Source organism: Prinia subflava, chromosome 16 (assembly GCF_021018805.1).
Source record: "Prinia subflava isolate CZ2003 ecotype Zambia chromosome 16, Cam_Psub_1.2, whole genome shotgun sequence".
Lineage (NCBI taxonomy): Eukaryota > Metazoa > Chordata > Aves > Passeriformes > Cisticolidae > Prinia > Prinia subflava.
Window position 1 is genome coordinate 8,839,179 of NC_086262.1, and position 21,449 is coordinate 8,860,627.

Genomic DNA, 21,449 nt, shown 5'->3' on the forward strand with positions numbered 1-21,449 from the left:
AACGGCTTCCTTTGAAAGGGCTGAGCCCAATCCTCTGCAGCAGAACTGTTTATTATCACAATCTCTGATCTCCAGAACACTTAATGCCCCTGCCTCACCGCAGGCAGCCAGCACACACTGCAGCCTCGCAGCCTTTGCTGAGTATCTCTGCCTTACTCCAGCAGTATTGCTGCTAATTGCAATCAAATAGTGGATTTCAGGCGTTCACCTGTTTCAGTCACTTATTCAGGTAGGCTCAGGATGGTGCACGGTGACAGTGACAACCTGAAATGGCAGCATTTGCCCAGTTCCTAAGCTACAGGTGTGCAGCGAGGCAGATCCGTGCATGTCAGCACAGAACTGTCTAAGAATTAACCAGATTTGCACCTTCCCTATCTGTGTGCAGATAAGAGTGTTACCTCAGAGACAGGCAGTGGATATTGCTGATAGACTCAGCCTGGGTGCTGGGTAACTCCTGACTTTGACCTTGGCCATTTATATCACAGGAGCAAAACTCTGCATGCTTCTGTTTGCTTACACGGAGATAAGGATACTGGTTTCTGGATTAAAAGTGTCATTAAGGAGGCACATTATGATTACAATTATTATTTTACAAGATGAACAGTGTGCCAACACTGGCTGGCTTGCTGCTGAGGTTCTTCAAGGAGTGTGTGCCTTTGCAAAAGGCTGGAAGAAACTGTACAGGAGGATTTTCTCATACATAAGCTGAGGAAAAGGATTATCTGTGAAACAGCCAACAGTTTTTATTTACTGTGAAAATCTGAGTCTCACTCTCAATTTCCCATCAAGATAAAATGCAGGCATTTGGTTAAAATGGTAACTTAATGCTCCAGAGGTTTAATTACCACCACTCTATAATCAAAATCAACACACAGTGCAAGCTGTAGCTCCCAACTCCAACAAGAAATGCAGCTTCCCACAAAGCAACCAATAAAAAGAAGATATATAGGATGTGCTTGGATTTGGGGGTCTTTCCCACAGCTGAACTTGCAAATCTGCTATTGCTAATGGTTTTCTTTCAAGCCTCAGGTTCTCCCTTAGCTTTTGTCAAACTCCAGAGCTCCTTCTTTTTTATACATTTTAAACTTCTCTCTGTATAATATCTATATACAAGGTACTGAATTAAGGGACTTCACAGCACTGGAAGCTAAATTTCAATTTTTTTTTCCTGTACCAACAGAAAGCACTGAACTAATCTCTCAGTAGTGGTTATTACTGAAACTTTACAAGGGCCTTGGTTGGAAAAATGTCATGAAAGCAGGGATGTCTTCTGGGCTGGGGCTGGTGTGATCCCTGGCATGGACCTCCACAGATCAAACGATCCATCCTCCTCCATTGCACCTCCTGGTGCTTTTCTTTAAGGACTCCAGGACTTCTGGATCATAGGACCAGCTTGGGAGAGTTTTCCCTCTGCAAGGTGAGATTCCTTTCCTCCAGGCCTTCTCCCAGCGCATTTTCTGAATGAGGCTGCTGTGCTGTGCCAAGTGATGACCCCTGTGCAAACTGCACATGCTCCACATTTTGTCTGCTCCCTTGTAAGTCAGGTTTCCTGTGAGCAAAGCTTTTACCTGTCCTGCAGCCACGCCCCTGCCAGGCACCAGGGCAAAGGTGTCCAGCACGGGCACTGTTAACAATGCAGTCCTCTGTCCTTGCCAGGGGCTGAGCCTTGAATTTTCATCCTGAGATGCCCCCAGATGCTGCAGTAGCAAACACAGAGCTGCTCTCCAAAAAAAAACTTTGCAGGTTTCTGTCCTCTCAGCAAGGGTTAATTTTTCTCTTCATCAGCCCCTGGTTAAAAGCAGCACATTTTGTGACCTGCTCCTACTGACTTGTGGAAATGAGAGATACCCTATTAGCAATCCTTGTCCAAACAGTGTTGGACTGGTTAGTGCCAGCACTTTCCATCCAGCACTAGTATTTGTTTTTCCATGCTCTTAATCTTAGAAATTGAATTGAGTCTGATAAAAGTGACTTCCTGAATATTGCATAACAGTTTACGTCTGTCAGGAGGGAAGACAAACAGACCTGACCTTGAACTCGAAAAGTTTCCTCCCAGCAGGTAAAAGCTTCCAAAAGTCTGAGTAGGGCTCCTTGTCTCCTCACTGTCCTGGGACAGCAATGAGGCTTCCCTGGCAGCCTTTCTCTCCATAAAAAAAGCTCTGTAAAATGCTTTGGATCCTCCTCTGGGACCTGAGAATCCCCCAGAAAGAGCTGCAGCAGGAAGGCAGCTTCATGTTCTTGCTCTGAAAGGAGGCAGAGGAGAAATCCTGTCCATATCTGGCAGGTTTTAGCCTCCAGGGATTAATTAAAGGCTTTTTCAGTTTTTCTTTCAAACCTCACAATGTTCATCCCTGCCTCACTGAATAGGGAAAAGGGAGAGGCATTTTCTCTGGTGAAGCACCAGCCTGTTTCAATCTTCAGTTTTACATTGCAGTAATATGCTTTTCCTAAGGGAATGCCACAGGAAGGACAAACTTTGTCTTCTCACCACTGGAGCATTACGTCATTAAAACGAGCTGGAAACCTGCGCAGCGGTCAAAACAAATTCCCCAAACTTAATAATTCCCCTTTTCCTTGGTCTTCTGTCCCCTCTTCCCTGGCCACAGGCAAGGCAGGTGGAGGTGTTGGCAGAGCCAGTACGGGATGGGGACCAGTGAATGAGGACTGGGTGATGATGTTACAGGAGCAGGGAGGTGTCCTGCATCTTCTGGGCTGCTGGCACTGCTGGGGCTGGGACTAACAGAGCTCTGGGGCAGCAAATTCCTCTCTTCTTTGACTCAGCCTTTTGGTGGTGGTTGCAGAGGGGGGAGAAGGTGCCACCTGGCTCTCAGGACTCCCTGTGAAACATTTGGGGTCTTTTGCACAGCTTTCCCACTACCAGAAAAGTGCGGGGCTTGGGAGAGTCTGGGTTTTGGGCAGCATCCTGAGGAAGCAGCACAGCTCCCAGCTCAGCCCACCCTGAGTGTGTGTGTGGTGCCCTGCAGAGCCCCTGGCTGTGCCCTGCAGTGTTTGTTTTCTGACCCCATTACCTATTCCAGTTTGGTTTTCAGCTGCTTAGGCTTGATTATTTTAAACCCCTCTATCTGATTATCAGCAGCCCAGCCAGGCCAGATACGGGGATCCCCAGCAGTGCTGCAGAAGGATAACTTGCCTCTCATTCATGCTTCTGAGGATGTTGGTCAGCTGAGAGGGCAGGGGGAAGAGTTCCAGGGATATTCCAAAGGGCAGCTCCCTGTGCCACAGCCTCACAAATCCCAAACTGTGCTGCAGGATGGAGTACCTTGCTGTTGTGGGTGTGTGGGAAAATGTGTCCTGGCAGGTGCCCAGCACCCCAGGAGATCTCAGAGATGGGCACCAGGGCACACACTAACAGGAATTGTGTCCTGGCAGGTGCCCAGCACCCCAGGAGATCTCAGAGATGGGCACCAGGGCACACACTAACCCACGCTGGCACAGCAGGATGCTTCTGGAAGCAGAGCAGCCCCGGGACACACGGGCATGGCAGGGTGCAGCAGATTGGTACCCAAACCAGGCATCCCTGTGAAACCTTTCCAGAGCTGCCTCGCTCCTGCTTTTCAGTTTCCTATTGTTGTCCTAGAGCTGTTTTCCTCCTCCTCCCCCCAGCAGGATGAAGAAGCCTCCAGCTGGCCTAGGAGGCTTATCAGCTCTGTCTGGCTGGGTGTTAACAGTTTATTTGCATAAGTACCTGTCCCCGTCATATGCTGCTTGCCTTTGTGACTCACTGTAGTTGTTTATTTTTCCTCCAGCAGCCAGGCTTTCGGCTGCTGCTCCCTGAGGTATGCCAGGGCAGATGCCACCACCCCAGGGCACTGCGGGATGCCTGGCACGCTTGGGGCAGGAGCTCACCCTCCCTGGCTCACTGCTCCTCCAGCCCCGCGGGACCAGCTTAGAAATTAAATGTGTAACTGGTCGGGTCCTGATTTCTCCTGGCTGTGAAGATAAAATTAAACTGAACCCCCCCATTTCACACCTCAGCAGCTGTTCCTGGCTGGGGAGAGCAAGGCTTCACTTGGGACCACATTCCCAGGTCCTGTGGCAGGGAAGGGTGATGCATCTGGGTCGAGGGCTGAGTGAGAGGTAGCTGCCTCCTCCCTGCTGATGGCACTCACAGAGTCACAGAATGCCCTGAATTGGAAAGGACCTACTCAGGTCACTGAGTCCAGCTCCTGGCCCTGCACAGGACAACCCCAGAAATCCCACCATGTGCCTGAGGGTGTCGTCCTAAGGGAATCTGGACATTGTCCAAATGCTCCTTGAGCTCTGTCTTGGTGCTATGACCATTCTCAGGGGAGCCTGTTCCTGTGCACAACCACCCTCCAAGTGAAGAACCTTTTCCTGATACCTTGATTTCAAGGAGCTGAGATCCTTAAGGTGTTTTCTGCACTCAGGTCTCAGCTCCAAATGCAGAGGCAGTGTAACCTGCCAGACCAACTCTTGGGGCTGTGCTAAAGCAAGCAGTGTACAGCTCTGCTCCAAGTGCTGGTCGTGACCGCAGAGTCACCTCCTCAGCTAGGAGCCAAGCAATCTTGTTTCTGCTCATTAGCTCTGAAAGGTTTTTCCATCCATAATGAGAAAGTCATTAATGTTAAACTTCCGCTGCCAGGTAGGATTGATTTGAAGATTATAACCACTATAAAGGGGGGATGCATTGCATACACAACGTGTTAAAGTCCTGGCAGGCAGGAATTGTTGCTTCAGTGGTTGCCTGTCATCTGTAGAGCTCACCAAAGCTCATCCTGGAGCTCAGACAGACATGGGGCTGCTCAGCAGCCTGGAAGGGCTAGCAAAGAGTGGCTACTTTCAAAGGGAAAAGGTAAATTCAAATCAGTAGCATCCTCTGCACAAGGGCTGTAATCCTGTCCCAGGAGATGACAGAACTGGTGATCTAACATGTCTCCATGCTCTTGTGGCTGTGATATTTTACTAATATGGTGCATAGCCTAGAGGTTCTCAGTGTTCACAGATGTGAAATGCTCAGTGTGGGACCCCCTCTCCAAGAAGCTACCAAGACTGACATATCTTCTCCTGAATGTGGCCCTGAAACCTGGGTGCTGATGTGTGGGGTGTTCTGCTGATGTGTTCTGCTTCCCCTTCATGGCTGACGTGTCAGTGAATCAGATGTCCGTCCATCCATCCATCCATCCATCCATCCAGCCATCCAGCCAGCCAGCCAGCCAGCCAGTTCTTGTGCATAGAAGTTATTTTAGACGTGTTTTTGGTGTTCATCATACCATTCATCATATAAAGTGCTTTTGACAATGTACTAGTTGAGCTGTGCCAGATGTGCTCTGCTCCTCTGACAGGGAGATGGATGGATGGATGGATGGATGGATGGATGCATGCATGGATGGATGGATGCATGGATGGATGGATGGATGGATGGATGGATGGATGGATGGATGGATGGATGCATGGATGGATGCATGGATGGATGGATGGATGGATGGAGGAACTTGGTGAGAAGAACGAAGGATTTGGCTCAGCTCAGCACATCCAGCCTCAGCTCTGGCTGTGTGATGTTACAGGGCAGACCAAAGTGTGTGAGAAAGAAGTGAGCTTGGAAAGGCAGATAAGCAGAAATTTGCTGTGAGTATGATCACTGAAGAGGATCAGTGGATTTGGCTTGTCCAAAGAAAAATGCAGAGAGAGAAAACAGAGAGAGAAAGAAGCAACCAATACACCATTCAAAAATGGTTGAGATAAATTCACAAAGCCAGGAGAGTGCTGCAGGAATCTCATTATACATATCATGTTAAGTTGTATATCAAGAAATCCCCGACTTTCCATCTTTATCTCTTTTCTTTAAATGCATTAGCAGCTGACTTGTCCTTCTGACTACTCTCAGGTCTTTCTGAGATGTTGTTTCCCATTCCACGTGCTCCCCTAATCCAGGCTGGGTTTGCTGCATGGGAACACTGATGGAGTGTCCATGTCAGCCCCCCCATGGTTAAAACCAACCCTGTAAGCAAAGCTTCATAATTTTATTTGTGACTTTTGGATGAGATAATGGTTTTCCACTTTGAAAAGAAAGCTCGCTACTTCAACATTTATTTTCTATAAATGCCATGGCATTTATATTGCAACAGGAGACTATTCAGTGACATTATCTGATAAATATCGTGTTATACAGCTGCAATTTACAATGCATATATTTTTAACGGTGCTTCTAAGCTAAATTAAATGCTTCTAAAATATGGTACTTAAGGAAAACAAATGTCTGTTCTAGCAATTTTGTTTTTCAGAGTGCACTATTTTTTTAAAACCAGATACCATCTTCATCCTGTCAGGCAGTAAATTATGCACTTGCACTTTCATAAACTCTCCCCTTGGGAACTTAGTCAATGAAATGGAAATGTCTTTTTCACACCCTCCAACTCCAGAGAAATACAGGGAAATAGCCAACTCGGTTATAAACTGAATGTCTAGAGGGAATCCATATAAAATGTGGATTAATGTAGTCCTGATGCATGTATTGTTTAGCATATGTACCATTCACTCAAATGGTGCATTGAGTTGTGACTGGGATCAATAATGTCTCCCTTTTTGTTTTTGGAATTGGGAGAGTAATTACATATTCTGTGGTGGGATCTGCAGGTATGAAGACACACACTGTGAACCTCCCTCCCAAGGCAGGACACCTGCAGGAGAAGGAAAGCTCTGCTCAGGGAGTAAAGCACACTTTGGTTATCTTTGCTGTGCTGTGGGGTGGGAATGGGCAGGACAAGGGCTTGCAATGGTGTGTCCTGCCTGTGGGATAGCCTTTCATGAGGGACAGCAGAGCTCCTGAGGCAGCTGAATTCCATGTTCCTTGTAGGTCCCTTCCAACTGAATTATTCTAAATCTACTTCTACTTTCACCATGCATTACCCAGAACCAGAGTTTTGCCTGCAGCAGTCAAATGTCCTCACATGAAGCCCTGTGTGGCCCAAGGAGTTGTGTCATCCCCTCACCACATCGCGTGGGGAAAGTGTGAAAAGCCAGAAAAAGGCAGCAAAGGAAAGAAAGGCAGGAAGGGAGTTGCAGGGGAGTCTGCTGAGATGCCCAAGGATCCCTCAGAAGCAGGAGGAGCTACTCTCTGTCCCAGGAAGAGCACTGAAGCTGTTCACTTGATTACTGATAGTCCTCATTTCCCCCAATCTACCTTTAAGAGCCCTCTAAAAGCCCCAGCTCTTCCAGTCTGGGGAATGCACGAAATGTGAGATGTATTAGATGCATTTGGCAATAGCAGCAAACCTAGAGAAAACAGGAAAATCGACAGCAACAACAACAACAACAAAGGAATCTTGAAATTGGGCAGAAAAAAGCCAGTGCAAAGCCCACAAGAGCGTGAGTATCTTTGCAAAAAGCCACTTGCGGATGCATTCCTTAAAGGTAATCCCTTCAGACAGTGTGAGGCTGCCATTTCTTTGAAAGATATTAAAGCAGCTGTTGCTAGAACACAGAGAATTACTGAGCTATCTGTCAAGGGATGGACATTCGTAATCCTATATCTACTTTTTTTTTTTTTAATTTACAGTTTATTTTGATACCAAATTTCCAGCTACCAGAAGGTAATTGAGACTGCAAACAAAATCTCACTATCCACTGATCTGCCAAATCAAATTTTTTCTCCTGTAAGTATAGGGTTTTTTTCCTTAGCTTCAGAGAGGAAAAGAATTATGCAGAATGAATGAGAAAGAAAAGGAATTAGTTTATATAATGACCATAGCAGCCATCTCTCCCTTGATCTGTCGTAGTTCATTCTCGAAGATGCGAGCGATTATTATTGTAATTTAGAACAGAGCTTGTGCATTTTCCTTCTGCTGCATCTGCTTACTACTCTCCAAATTAACACATATTTTAATAAAAACTAAATATCCTGACTATAGCTGGGATGTTGGATGACCCCGGCTGGGATATGGACACAGCAAGATTCTTATCATCTTTGTGTTGCCCTCCTGGAATGACTGTGCACTGCCCTGCTCCTCGAAAGGAATAAAGCAGCCATGAGGCTATTTTGATGACTTCTGGCCACCAGGGGCCTCAAAAGAGGGCATCTAAGGCAGTAAATTAGCAGCTGTGTGTCTCCCGTGCCGTTTTTAAGCTGTGTGGTGTTTGAGGGATTTCTAGGAACTCTCTGTCACATGGAGCTCCCTGCCCCGTGATGGTTCTCCCACACCCAGGGCTGGGCGGGTGTCACAGGAGGAATGGGCTGAGGGAGCTCAGCTTCCCTCAGGTTTTGTTTTTTTCACTAGCTAATGTCAGAAGATAGGAGATCTAAAGATCTTCGAAATGATGCTGGATTTTTCCTGTCTTTGAGAACTACTTGCACTCCCATGGACCAGTCCCATCCATCTGGTTCTCCTGTACCATGGTAATAAAATTTGATGCCAACATGGGCAACTGGGCTTCCCTCCTCTTGTCTGCACTGAGATTTTCACCGGTCTCAGCTCTTACTGAGAGGGTTTTTTAAATCAAAGTGGTGAAGATTAACTATTTCATATGCTTGTTCTCCTAAAGTTGCTTTAACACTTTTGTAGCTCTAAGGTGAGCCAGTTCAACCCTAAAATCCAGGTATTCACACCTAATTGCTCCAGCATGACAGTGGGAAAGCAGCCCTGAGGTGACAGCTCTGCAGCATTTTGAGACTCAGGGTAAGTGATGGGATTTAACTCTGCAGAACTCATACAAAACTCAGAGACTCTGTCCTTCACTTCAAAACATCTGTTAATTCTACTTGCATGCTCATCATCGAAAGGCTGCCTATATTTTTCCTTTCAGGTTTGAGAAAATAAGCACCGGTGAATGAAGATGAAAGAGAAATGTTGCTGGTTTCTTCCCCGGAGATCGTATTTCTTACTTGTTGCATAACTGCTTATTTTAGCATCAATCAGCCAAGCCTTTGTTGTGCAGACAATTCTGTCCTTTTAAAGGATTTGTGCAGTATTGTTTCTTCCAAAATGCGCCTTTTTTTGTTTTTATTATTAGATTTATTTCCTCCCTTAGCAAATGCCAGCTGACAACACCCTGCAACACCCTGTCAGAGCTCTTCATGAGTGTTACATAAATGTCATACTATGTAAACTGAGTGTTATATACAACATATACATGACCTTTCTGGAGAACCATCCATCAGGTGCCATCTCTGTGTGTGTCACATTTGTGCATTTGTACATGAGCTGTGTTTAAGTGTGCATATATGGTAGCCAAAAACCTATTAAAGGGAGTACTCAAAAAGCAGAAATGTCCAAACTCTTGTCAGTGCAACTCATCTACTCCTGTTGAAGTATAACAAGACTTTAATTGCAAGGTCAGATACTCTTTCCCTTCTGCATCGCTGTGTGATGGTCAGCGAGGGGCTCAGCAGTGCCCATTGTTCAGCACATGAGCCCAGGCAGACCACATCATTGAGAGCATTATTCACACCTCTGACCACTTTCGGATTTCACAACAGCTATAGGAAATACACCTCCAGTATCTCTCTGTGCAGTTTTCAGAGCAAGGTGCTCATGCTCTGGATGGTAAAAATGTACTGAGGTTGTGACTAGGCATGCTGTGGACCTGCCATGCCATGCCCTGACCTTCTTTAGAGTGTACTCCAGAAATCCTGGAGAAATGGCCCAGAGAGGGGTAATGCTGTACAGGACCAGAGCAGGGACCTGTACGTTCCTCAAAAGACAGAATTATTAATTTCCCTGTGGATTTTTCTATAGCGCTTTCCACTACACCGCCTCAGTGCTTCAGCACCTTCATTAATCTTCCCCAAACACTCATTCTGAAGATGGGTCAGAGTGACACATGGATGGATTAAGGTCACTTTTGACTAATTCAGGGTACTCCATCTGAAAAGCGTAACGTCTGCGTTTTCAGAGCATTTAATATGATACAGCACTTCATACATGCAAGCACAGCACCCACTGCTTCCAGCTGCACGAAGATGGATGCCAGCAATTCGGGCTAAAGGTTTCCAGCCACACACCCACGGTGTGGGCAATACAGCCAGCAGCAGCCAAAAATTTGGGTTAATGACTTGTAGTGTTCCACAGCCTGTGGCAAGGGCACGGAAAGGATCTGCTTCTTTGGGAGAGTTTTATCCTTTTGTCACAGTCTGTCCGTGTCTTGTAGCTCTTGCATCACTCCTCTGCTCCTCAGGCAGTCTTTGGTTATGCAGATAAAATGAGGATCTGGCCAAAATTTGTTTCATTTTTGACTCACAGAGCAGATCCATGCCATGCAGGTGTCACAGAGAAATCAGATTGTGACAGTGTAACTAAGAACTGCATTAGAGTGTGTGTGCACAGGAAAATCTCCAGAAACTGGTATGGAATGCCTCATTTTGGACACTTCTGATGTCCAGACCAGGTAACACAGTGACCTTCACAATATCCCTTGAGGTAGACTGTGCTATAGATGAGGTGGGATCTGTAAGTGTAGTCCTGTCAAGGACTTAAAGACAGTGGTTGTGCTCGTGAATCCCATTGCTCTTGTAATCTCAGGAAACTCTTTTTAGCCATAGCTGATGTTTCCTGTTCCCTGGGGCACTGCTGAGAGGGCTCTGAGCACCTGAAGCAGCAGCTGCCCCAAGAGCAGCATTTTGAGATTTCAGCTGCCAGAACTGGGTATGTTTATTGCTGTGTAGTGAACTGCTCTTCAAAACCCAGTAACATGACTAATTTGGGTGGATTTATCTAAAAGACCATAAAAGGCTGCTTCATGCCAAATTTGAAGATCTTATTTCCAGTGTTAGTCCTAAGAACCACAGCAAGTGCAAGAATGACCAAAGTGATGCTCTTCTCCTCCTCTGCTGTCATCCTTGGAAGCGCCAAAGGACTTGGAACGTTCGGAAAACATCCAGCACAGGCTGCCAGGGCAGAAAGTTACAGCCTAATTCATTCAAGTTTGGTAATTTATAAGGAGCCACAACAGGGATGTAAGCTGGGGAGCATCTGGCTATTGTAGCTCTGATTCCTAATGGCTTATAATTGGTAATTCACAGTTTTAGGGCTGACCAGCTTAACGAATTGTAAGAGATGATGGCAGATTGTCACTGAAAGAGAGTCTTTAACTTGAGTTTTAATCTTCTGCAGCAATGGCTTAAAACAGTGCAAGCCAACTTCTGAAGGGCCCCTGGGAGTTGGGGAAGACGTATGCCGTACATCCAATTATTATTATTATTATTTTAATTTAAGAAGCCGTTTCTATCCCGACAGCACTGCTGTCGTTGTTTTTAATCCTGCGGAAAACAGCTGGCAACAGGCAGCCCCGAAGCACCCGGAGCCCAGAAAACTCGTGTGGGGAGCGCACGGCAGGCTCATCCCGCGCGGGGCCGGGCGGCAGCCGCGCCGCTCCGCACCTCTCCGCGGAAACTCCGCCAAGTTTTTGGGGGGAACACACACATACACACAAACGCGCGGCTCGGGGGGGCTCTTCTGTTGCAGCCGCATCCCCAGCCCCGCCGTTCCTCGCCCCTCCGGAGCGGGCGCGGAGGCTCCGCGTCCCCCCCTCCGCCCCCCCGGCGGTTCCCACGCCCCGCGGCCGCGGAACTTGGCTCCGCGGGCGCGGGAGGGAGAGCGCAGCTCCGCACCGCGGCCCCCGCCCGCCCCGCGATGGGCAAGAGCCGTCTTTTTGACGCAGGAGAAATGGCAAATTTTAAGTACGTCATTAATATGGCGCCAAAAGCCTTGGTTTCTTTTTTTTTTTTTTTTTAAGTATAAGCTTTTTTTTTTTTCTTTTCTCTTTTTTTTTTTTATAAATTTTTTTAAGGTTGGCGAAGCCGCCCCGTGTACGCGTGTGCACAGCGCGGAGAGGGGGAGCGGGCGGGCTGGGGGGGGCGGAGAGCGTGAGTGTGTGCGAGTGTGAGTGCGTGTGCAGGGCCGGGCTGCGGGGCGCCGGGGCTGCGGGCAGCGGCGCTGGGGCTCCGGGCAGCGCCATGGGGCCCCGGCCGCCGGCGGGGGGGTGACGCGGGGCGGGCGGCGGCGGCGGCGGCGCGGCCCGCGATGGGACCCGCGCTGCCCGCACCTGGCCCTGCCACGGCGCCCGGGGAGGGGAGAAGGCAAAGAAATTGAAGATTTGGGGCGGCCGAGGCGGGGGGGGGGGGTGGGGGGGTGGGGGGGGGGGGTGGAAGCACCGCCACCATTATCCGTCCCCGCTCCGAAAGTCGCTTCCCCGCCTCCCTGCCGGAGCCGGAGCCCGGGCGGCGGCGGGGCGCGGAGCGCCGGAGGAAGTGCGGGGTGAAAAAGAAAGAGAAACAGGCGGGCAGGGCTTGCCCGGCCGCGGCGGAGCGGCCATCTCGGCTGGGAGCGGGGCCGCATCCATGGAGTTACCGGGCGGGCGCTCCTAAGGAGGGCCCGGGCGGCGCGGCCCCGGCAATGACACCGTACTGAGCCGCCGAGGGGGCTCTCCCGGCCGGGGACTGCGGGAGCATCCCCCGCCCCCGCCTCCTCCCGCCTGTCACCCCAGAGACCGGCGCAACTCCGGGCGGACACTCCTGGCCAAGGTAAAGGCTCGGCGGGGTGGCGGCGGGAGCGGGCTGGGTTTGCAGCGGATGGTTATTTTGCAGCTCCCCCTGCTTTTGCTGTATTTCTCTTTTTTTTTTATTATTTATTTTCTCCCCTCCCTCCCCCGGCTGCCGGGCGGGGGATGTGCAGCATTCCCGGGGCGGATGGCGCACGGTGGTCACTCTCCTTTGGAAGTGCGGGAGGGAGGCGGCGGGGACGTAAACAAGAACTTTTCAAGGCTCGGTTCGCCGCTTCGTCTCTTTATTCCCCGAATTAATGACTGCGGCAGCGGCCCCGCGCCCTGCCCTGCCCGCCGGGAGAGGAGGGGACGCCCCGCGGGGCCGGGGCGGGCAGCGGGGCTCGGCGGGCGGCAGCGCGGGGCCGGGCGGCGCGGCCGGGAGCGGCGCGGCCGCGGGCGCGGAGCGCTGCGCGGGGCCGGGATGGCGGTGCCCGGGGGCGTGGCGGCTGCCGGCTCCCGCCTGCCCTCCCCTTCCTCCCCCCCTTCCCTCCCCACCGCGGGGCTTTCCCCGCCGCCTTCCCCCGCCGCGCCGCACCGCTGGGTCGCGGGGCTGCCGGGCCCGGAGGCAGCGCCGCTCCCCCCACGGCATCACCCGCGCTCGGGAACATCCCGCGTCTCCCCGCGCCGTTGTCCCTCCGGGTCGCCCCCCCTTCTCTCCCCGGCCACCTGCCCCTTCCCCGGGCTCCCTCCTGCATCCTCCGGGGAAGCCGCCGCTGCCCCTTCCCCACCTGCCGAGCGCTTCCCGGGCGGGCTGCGGGGCTGGGAGCGCCCCCGCCTGCCCCGCGCCCGGGGGGAGCAGCGAGCTGCAAGTTGGGAAGCGCTGCAAAGGCGGGAGCCTGCCGAATTGTCAACCTCGATCCGCGATTAGGGGAAAAAAAATCCTCTCTCTCCATACCTATACATTTTGAGCGGTTTTTGAGTGGGAAGAGAAGGATGGTGTGGCATTCACAGGGAAAATTCTCAGTGCCTTTTCAGCCCCGACAGGGAAAATTGTTTTGAAGGGCTTTGAGCAAAGGACCCTCCGACCGCTTGGACATTTCTAGGAGGAGATTTTGCTTCGTGGAAAAAAATAAATTATCTGATCTCAGCCTTCTCCCCAGGGGTAAGGAGCCCAGCTTTTAGGAATGGTGTTTGACCTTTAAGCATTTATTGGCTACCGGGGTTAAAATAAGCTTGAGATAGGAGTAAAAATAGCTTGCAGAAAGGTTAAATCGAAGGTTAAATTTGTTTTTCTTAGGAAAATTGAGGGTGATGTTCAAAAATGTAGGCTTGGAGCAAAGGATGGAGGGTACACATTAGGGGGCTGTAGGCAAGGAGATGCAATTCTTTTAAAGTATTAATGGCTGTAATAGCGTTTGACACCCGAGTTCTGAAAGTTGGTGGATGGGTGGTCCTTCAGAGCAGGTCTGGTCTTTACTGTGGGTTTTCATCTTTCACAGAGATTGGAGTGTCTGTAGCTCCTGTTGATTTCCTCTTGAGTTTTTGATATTCAAGAGACCTGCAGCATGGGGCAGCCAGCTGTGGGCATGGAGCTGTGCCCGGTGTCCCTTCTTGTTCCCTGTGTCCTTCCCCCACCAAGGCACGGGTGGCCCCAGTGCCCTCAGTAACCTTTCTGATTACCTGTGCTCTGTCTGGGCTTGCCAAAGAAAAAATAGATAATTAGACGGTAACGAGTAAGAAGAGGCAAGTAAAGTTATAAATGTGAGTAGTAAAGAAAAACACCTTGTAGATGTGGAGAAAGGGAAAGCACAGGAAGTAAACGAGGGCTTGTTTTGTTTTAAACTGAAATGAGATTAAATTTTGCCCTGGGGAGCCAAGACAGCAGAGTTGGTATGGAGAAGAGATGGCTTGCTCCTCACCTAGGCACCTGAGCTTTTGCTGGAAAGCTGGGGCTGGCAGCAGCCTGCTGAGGAGGCGAGGGACAGACGAGCCCCGGCAGGCAGGGGCAGGCTCGTGCTGCCCAGAAAATGGTTATCCTAGGTCCCAGGATCCTGCCCTTCAGCGTTTACACTTTGCAGGGCTACCGGGGAGCTCAGCAAAAGCTTCCTCCAGGTGTAGGGGCTGAGCAGCTCCGTTTGCTGCGAGTCTCATTGGCCCCGCTGCTGTGCATCCTTTCGTCCAAAAGTTTGTTCTTCTGTTACTATGAAATTGGGGCTGTGCCAGTTTGGGGGGTGCTGCTGCTCTCTCAGAGCCTCCTGTAGCAGCACTTAGCTCCAGGATTTCTTCATGGGAAAAGGCAATGGGACGAGGACAACCCTCCCACGGTGTTACAGACTGGGATGTTCCAGCCCTCCACCCGTTTTATTACACTTTCTAACAACTGGCTGGTGTTCCTAGAGAGAGGGAAAACCACGTTTAAGGCAGAGGGGAAGCGTCGGGAGCAGCCCCGGGGCTCGGTGTCAGCCGGCGGGGCGGGCACAGGCGCTGGGGCTGGGACGGGGTCCCCGGCGCGGGGTGGGTGCCCGGAGCCGTGTGCGTGCCGCTGGGGGCACTATGTTCTGTTTGTGTTCCTATTTCTGGGCTGGAAGAGCAAACAGGGAAGTGGTTTTTCTGCAGTCTCATTGCAGCTCACAAACAGAGCACATCATTCAGCCGCTGCTGCTCACAGCGTCAGAGGTGACGGCGCGGGGACCGAGCGCGGCGCATCCCTCAACCTGCGGGAGGCTGGGAGGAGGTGATGACCAAATCCTTTTGCTTTTTTTATTTTTTTTCCCTGCAGCTTATGCAGGTTTCTGTGCCCGTTCCCTGTGGAAGTGGGGAGCACAGGCATGTATGGATTTCTCTGTTTGCTTGCCACAGTTCAGAATGGTTCGTTCTTGGAAACAGCCTCTGCACAGGGTGCTGGGACGTCACTGAAAATCTCCAAATCGCACGTGGGCTTGATGTGCTGAAGAGTTTGCGGGGAAACATCAGGGGGTTTCCAGAGCCCAGAGCTGATGGGGGGGTCTGCAGAGAAAGATTTCTGTACTAGCTGGAGGCTGGATGAGGCATTTCGGTTTGTGGATGGGAGCTGGTGCCTGTCCCTGGCAGAGTGCCCAGCTGAGCTCAGGATCTGGGCACAGGCGTCTCTGTGTTCCAGCAGTAGTTGCCTTCACCTCTCCCAGGTTGCATGGGTTGGGCAAAATTGCATACCCAAGAGCTCCTCTCCAACCTTCCCTGCTGTGAGGCAGGACCAGCCAGCCTCAGGCCATCATCTCCATTTTAACACCAATAGTGGTGCTAATTTGTCCAAAGACATAGTGATTTACATTTGTTTAGGCTGATGAAGGGCCATCATCTTCCTTGGTTCAGCATTTATCTGCCTTTCTCAGCTTGAACAGTGGCAATGCTAAACGTATTGGTTTGCCAACAGTTCAGTTTTTGGTTTCCAGGCATTAGCCTGTGGATTTGAGTTGCAGACACTTCAGGGGGATGTTCATTTGCTTATAAAATAAACCCACATCTGTTTCTGTTTGAATTTTTAAAGCAAGCCTACATAGAAACCTTTCACTTGGTTTCTGGCTCTGTAAAAACTAGATTTTGGGCCAAGTTTGACCTAACTGTGACCTTTTCAAAGTATTACAAATTTTTTTGGTATTTGTTTATGACTTTATTAATGATGCCATGTGGGGAATGGGTCAGTTAAAGGTGAAATTAACTTATAATGTAAACAAAGATGAATTTTGGAGCAGGGACCATATTTTGTGGGGACTTCAGTTACTTAGTAGTTCACCAGCTGAATTGCTCCTGAGAGCTTTTGGGAGCAGGAGTTCCAGCCCTGGGAGGGATGTGGGCAGTGGGTCCGACCCCCTCCCCCTCCGCGGGTGCCAAAAGGGTGGTGGGAGCTCAGCCACCATCAGACTTTTATAACTCTGGCATACAGATGGGGAAATGGCCCAATTACCCTTCTACAGTAAATTCCTCCCTTAAGTGCCATGCGGTTTACTACTGTCTGGCTGCTCAGGATGAGTCCCTCTGAAAAAACAGCATCTTCTTAGCATGGCCTGGAATGTGACCATTTTCTGGAATGGCCAAAACTGTTGCTGGGTTCAGGCACACTGCCTTGTGTGCCACCCCCTGCCCAGCCCTTCAGTGCTGCTGTTCAGAGATGTCCCTACTTTGCTCGAGCCAGAATTTCATTCAGAAATTTAATGCAGTTTGGTTTGGAGGATGCTGTCTTGGATCCTGCCAAACGGTGGCAAAATGATTTACTGAAGTACAGGCACTATTTTTACCTGCAATGTGAACCACTTCTGCATGTGAATATCAATTCATCTTGTTGAGTAGTGAGTGTGTTGATTCTGTAGGCAGCTGTAGACAGAAGCAGGATGCAGGGACCAAGTTCAGTTAGAGGGATGATCAGTGCATCTCCTCATATACATCAGTCAAAACCAGTGCCAGCCTCCTGCTACCTGTGCTGAGCATTGATTGTAAACCTTTTTTCCCTGCCTTGGAAGGAGAGTGATGTCAGTGATGCCATCTTGCTGTAAAAGCAGAGATGGGAAACCTGGGAAATCTCACTGGCTATCAGTAGCATTCCTGTGCTTCAGCCCAGGTGTTTATTTTCCTCCTCTTGGCTTTGGTTTATTTAATCCTTGTGATTAAGAACTCCAGAATCAATAAAAGCATTGCTCTGTCTTTGTGCTCCAAATGTCTGTTTGCCACTTCAGACCAGTAGAAAGTTTAAAAGGTTGAAGTAGGATTTTCACTAAAAGTAAGCTGCAGTTAGAGCTATCTTCAATTTCATTTCCCCCAAGCAAAGTCTAATGGCTACTTGGAGCAAGGCTGGTTTAATAACATCTGTTCCCTTGAATCACCAGGGGAAAAGTATTGATATTGCCATATTCTTAGGGAGTGTTTTAAGTCACATTTTGACAGGGCAATGCCTTACCACAACACTGATAGTTAAAATGTTCAGGATATTTTGTAGTATTTTCCCTTATAATGCTTTGATAGCACTTATATTTTAAAATACAGCTATTACAGGGTTTTTATATGCTCATGTGGAACATTTCCTGATGTTTGGGGGGAAATGTCATGCTCTAGCTTGCTGTCCCAGTCTGTGTGCTGCTTGTACCTGTTGAACCAAACCACACAAACCCAGTGTTTCATTATCATTCCTGCTTACCCTTTGTGGAACCAACAGTGGGAATGACATATGAACACATTCAGATTCTTTGAGAATATCACAGAAAGTACTAGGAAGATTTCCATGAGGTTAAGATTGTTTTCTGTGGATGTATTTTGGCTTGCAGCCTGTTGGATAGTTGTGTGATTCACAAATAGCCCTTTTCATCCAGAAAAGCCCGAGCCTGTATTGGGGGCCCTGTTGATCAGCCACCAGCCATGCTGGTAAAATTTGGATCCTCAAAAGTTAAAGTACCTTTTTTTTTTTTTTTTTTTTTCCTCCTGAAGCACCTCCTTTGAGTTCCGAGTCCTTGGTTCCCAAGGGGCGAGTTCAGGAGAACCTGCTGATTTCAAGCGCTCCTCTGGCTCATTCAGAGTCTCAAAGCAAATCAGCTGAGCTTGAAACGGGTCTGCTCATCAGAGCAGTGGTACCTGCTGCTGTGATTTTAGCTCTGAGAGGATGGAGAAGTCAGGGCAGCTCTGCAGGAGCCTCCTGCCACCCCCGGGAGCCCTGGTGCCGGCGGTGCTGCAGGGAGGGCAGGGCGCAGGGGTGGGAAGTGCCCGGTGACAGGTCCAACCAGAGGATTAAAAGAAGGAGATAGCGGCTGAATGGGAAGATGGGTCAGAGGATAAAACCCCGGGTTGTGGTACCCGGGGGCTCTCCTCAGCTCCGGGATGCTCGTACTTCCCCCTGCAGACATACCGAGAGTGTGCAGTTTCCATTCTTCTGTCTTTGCACTTCTCGACTTGGCAGCTCAGACAGGTGGATCACAGGACATCTTCTCTCCCATCCAAAGACACCCAGTCCCTGGTAGAGCATCCTCCAGTCCCTGCTAGGGCATCCTCCAGTCCCTGTTGGAGCCTCCTCCCTTGGCAGTGCTCTTGCAGAGGAAGGGACATTTGGATGCAAATCCTGCATAGACAAATTTCCATGCAAAGCTGAGTGATCCAGATGCACTCACTGTAACTACTGGCAGCAGGAAAAGCTGGTAGAAAGACAAAGTTTTTGAAAAAATTGTGAGAATTGTTTTCTTTCATCTTTATTTTTAACGTCTGGGTAGTTGTCTGTCCTGAGGGTAAGGACTTGACTGGTGCTGGGTTGGAAGGGTGTGCAGATATTCAGATAGCAGTGCTTTGGTGCTGAGATGGGTTTTCTGGACATGAAGTGTAATGTTCAATTTCTTTTGTTACAGATGGAAGAAAAACGACGCAAGTACTCCATCAGCAGTGATAACTCAGACACCACTGACAGTAAGACCTTTAATTCAAAGCTTTGAACAAGATTCACCTCCAGCAGTCAAAATGCTTGAATAATTACTTTACAAAGAGTGGAGGAAACTGCATTTACTGGGAAGCCTCTGCACAATGAATAGTGTGCAGGGCTGGGTTTGTCAGAAGTGCAGCAACAAGCTGATACCAATTTATTTAAACACTTGGCTGTGGCTCCTCTTAACTGATGAGAGTGTCTCCCTCGTGTGAGGAGTCTGGGTGAGGAGAGCTGCTGATTGCAGATCTGCTAACGAAGCAGCAAACACTCCTTTGTAGATGAGTTGTCCTTTCCTGTGAACTGCAGCCTGAGACTAGTTTGCTCTTGATTTGGGTTGTACCAGGGGAAAGGGAAGTTTTTACTGGAGTCAAACTGGAGCCGCATTGTTCCCATCTTGCAAACTGAAGAGTGATGTGGGAAAAGGGATGAGGCTCAAGCCAGCAAAACTTGCAAGCCCACGCTTGCTTTTCGACATCTACCTCACTTCATCCTCATTCAGGAAGGCGCAGAAGCATGTGTTCAACAATAAACATGTGCAAATGTGCTGAATTTTGTCTATAAATAGAGCACTCTCCCACTTATCCCAGGGTTTCACCTGCTGCAGACACACCGCAGTGCCTTGGTGCTCAGTACCCTCAAGGCACCAGCCTAATCCCGTGTCTGGACTCTGGAGTTTCTTACTAGTTGCTCTTGGTTTCTTACAAATGTCACAGTAATTTCATCTGGGCCGTGCTGGGAATTTGCTCTCCACACTTTATAGGATCTGGCTGCTGGATATCCGAGAACGAAAGGGACTTTACTAAAGACACTAAACTTCTGGGCTTTTTCCTAACAGGATGATGGAGAGATTACAGGGGGTTATGGAAAGGCTGATCTTGCTGGGTTTGGCTGCTGTTCCCACAGCTTTAGCCAAAAAAATTGTCAGTGTGAGTGGAGTTTGCACCACAACTGCTGACGGGAACCTGCTGTTCGGCTGCCAGCGGGGACCCCCATCCTGCTGGAGCCCTGGGGCTGAGCTGTGCCTGGGGAAAGGCTTTCAGCTCTGTCAACACCGCTCTCTTCTCGTAAAATGAAACATCTCTGTCTCAGAAAGGGGTTTGTTTTGGAAGCCATGCTCCAAACTTCCCTTCTCCTAATCCCCAGATGCTCAAAGGCTTATGGAGCCGAGCTGTGCTCGCTGCCTTTCAGGGGTAAGGCATTTTTAATCATGGTATTAAACAACATGGCCTTATCTCTGTGGGGCCTGGATATTTATGCTGCAGGTGATATCTAAGCTGTTGACAAATGCTCTCCTGCAGGATAGTTGTCAACAGAGTGGTGACCTTCTTTTCCATGCCTGTGCCAGTAAAGGGTAGTTGTGCTGTGTTATCCAAGGCTGTTCAGCTGTAGCATCATATTGTAGCTTGAGAAGATGGGGCAAGGTAGAAATTAGTGGCTGATCTCTCCATGAGAGCTGTGGAGCTGCTGCTGCTGCACTCCTTGGAGCAGCTTGCTGGGGAAAGCAGCGTGTCCATGGGCTGCAGCATAGGGATGTCGGCTCTGGGCTTGGTCTGCACAGTCCTGTTATGCTCTGAAATGTTATAAAGAATTTCGTTTATATGGAACCATCTTTAATAACATCTGGCCTGACACTTCAAAAAACAAGCTGTCTTTTGGGAACAGGTGATGCCCCCACATTTGGTCTTCATTTTGCAAAGTACAAGAAAGTGCACTACAAGTAAAGAATACAGGTTGAGCTGGTGCCTATTCTGCTGCAAAGAAAAACAGGCATGTAAAATTTACCTGGGCCTGAGCTGGTGGAAGAACAGATGTTTCCCACTGCAGTGGTACCCCAGCCTGAGCCTTGAGTCAGCTGCTGGCCAGAGCCCTTCCTGAGATCTGCATGTACATGGCTCCATCGTGTTTGGATGTTGCTTGTGTGCACAGTGTTGTTTCCTCCTATTTAGCCCTCCAAGAGTAAAATAAGCCTACTGATAGTTATTTTGTTGCAACATCATAGAAACATTTTTATATACTGGAATATGGAGGGGTCCTCCTAGACAGAAGACTGAACTGTCATCATTATTATACAGAAATTTCAATAATCAGTTTGTTATTTATCATTAACAAATACAGTCTTTCATTGAAGTGATAATGACACAGATGGGTTGGAAATCAAGATCAGTAATGTAATGGTTCCAGCACATTTTAGGCTTTAGCTACCCTTCCCTTTTGGGGGTGGCAGCAGTGGTGATGACACTGCACAACAAAAAATGTCATGTCAAGGTATTATTTCATCTTAGTGCTGACCCAAAGTGTTAGTTGAGGCTGGAGCAGTGGGGCTGGTGGCAAAGGTAAAAAGCTGTGACTCTTTCCCAGGTAACCTGTCTGTGTTGCCTTGTTGCAGGTCACACCACATCCACCTCCAGATGCTCCAAAATTCCGAATACCAAGTCCCCCTGGTCACGGCAGAAGGAGAAGAAGCCCTCTGAGGTACGTGGGCCTTTAGGCTTTTCCCAAAGGAGAGTTTTCCCGTGGGACTGTGCTTGCCCAGCGTGCCCATGGCTGTGTGTGGGCAGTG

The 21,449-nt window shown here is 49.3% G+C and overlaps 1 protein-coding gene across 4 annotated transcripts in view; it reads left to right on the forward strand.

Annotated features, from left to right (window-relative positions):
* Positions 1–12,105: 12,105 nt before the first annotated feature.
* Positions 12,106–21,449, forward strand: part of JADE2 (jade family PHD finger 2) — a 72,931-nt gene continuing 63,587 nt past the window's right edge. For 2 of the 4 annotated variants that reach the window (XM_063413100.1, XM_063413103.1), the window contains exons 1-3: positions 12,106–12,496; positions 18,816–18,873; positions 21,276–21,361. In XM_063413100.1, coding sequence (XP_063269170.1) covers positions 18,816–18,873; positions 21,276–21,361 — 144 coding nt within the window. In that variant the 5' untranslated portion in view covers positions 12,106–12,496. Of the gene's footprint in view, positions 12,497–13,602; positions 13,619–15,072; positions 15,191–18,815; positions 18,874–21,275; positions 21,362–21,449 lie in introns of those variants that run through there. The other 2 variants (XM_063413101.1, XM_063413102.1) reach the window with 2 other exon arrangements.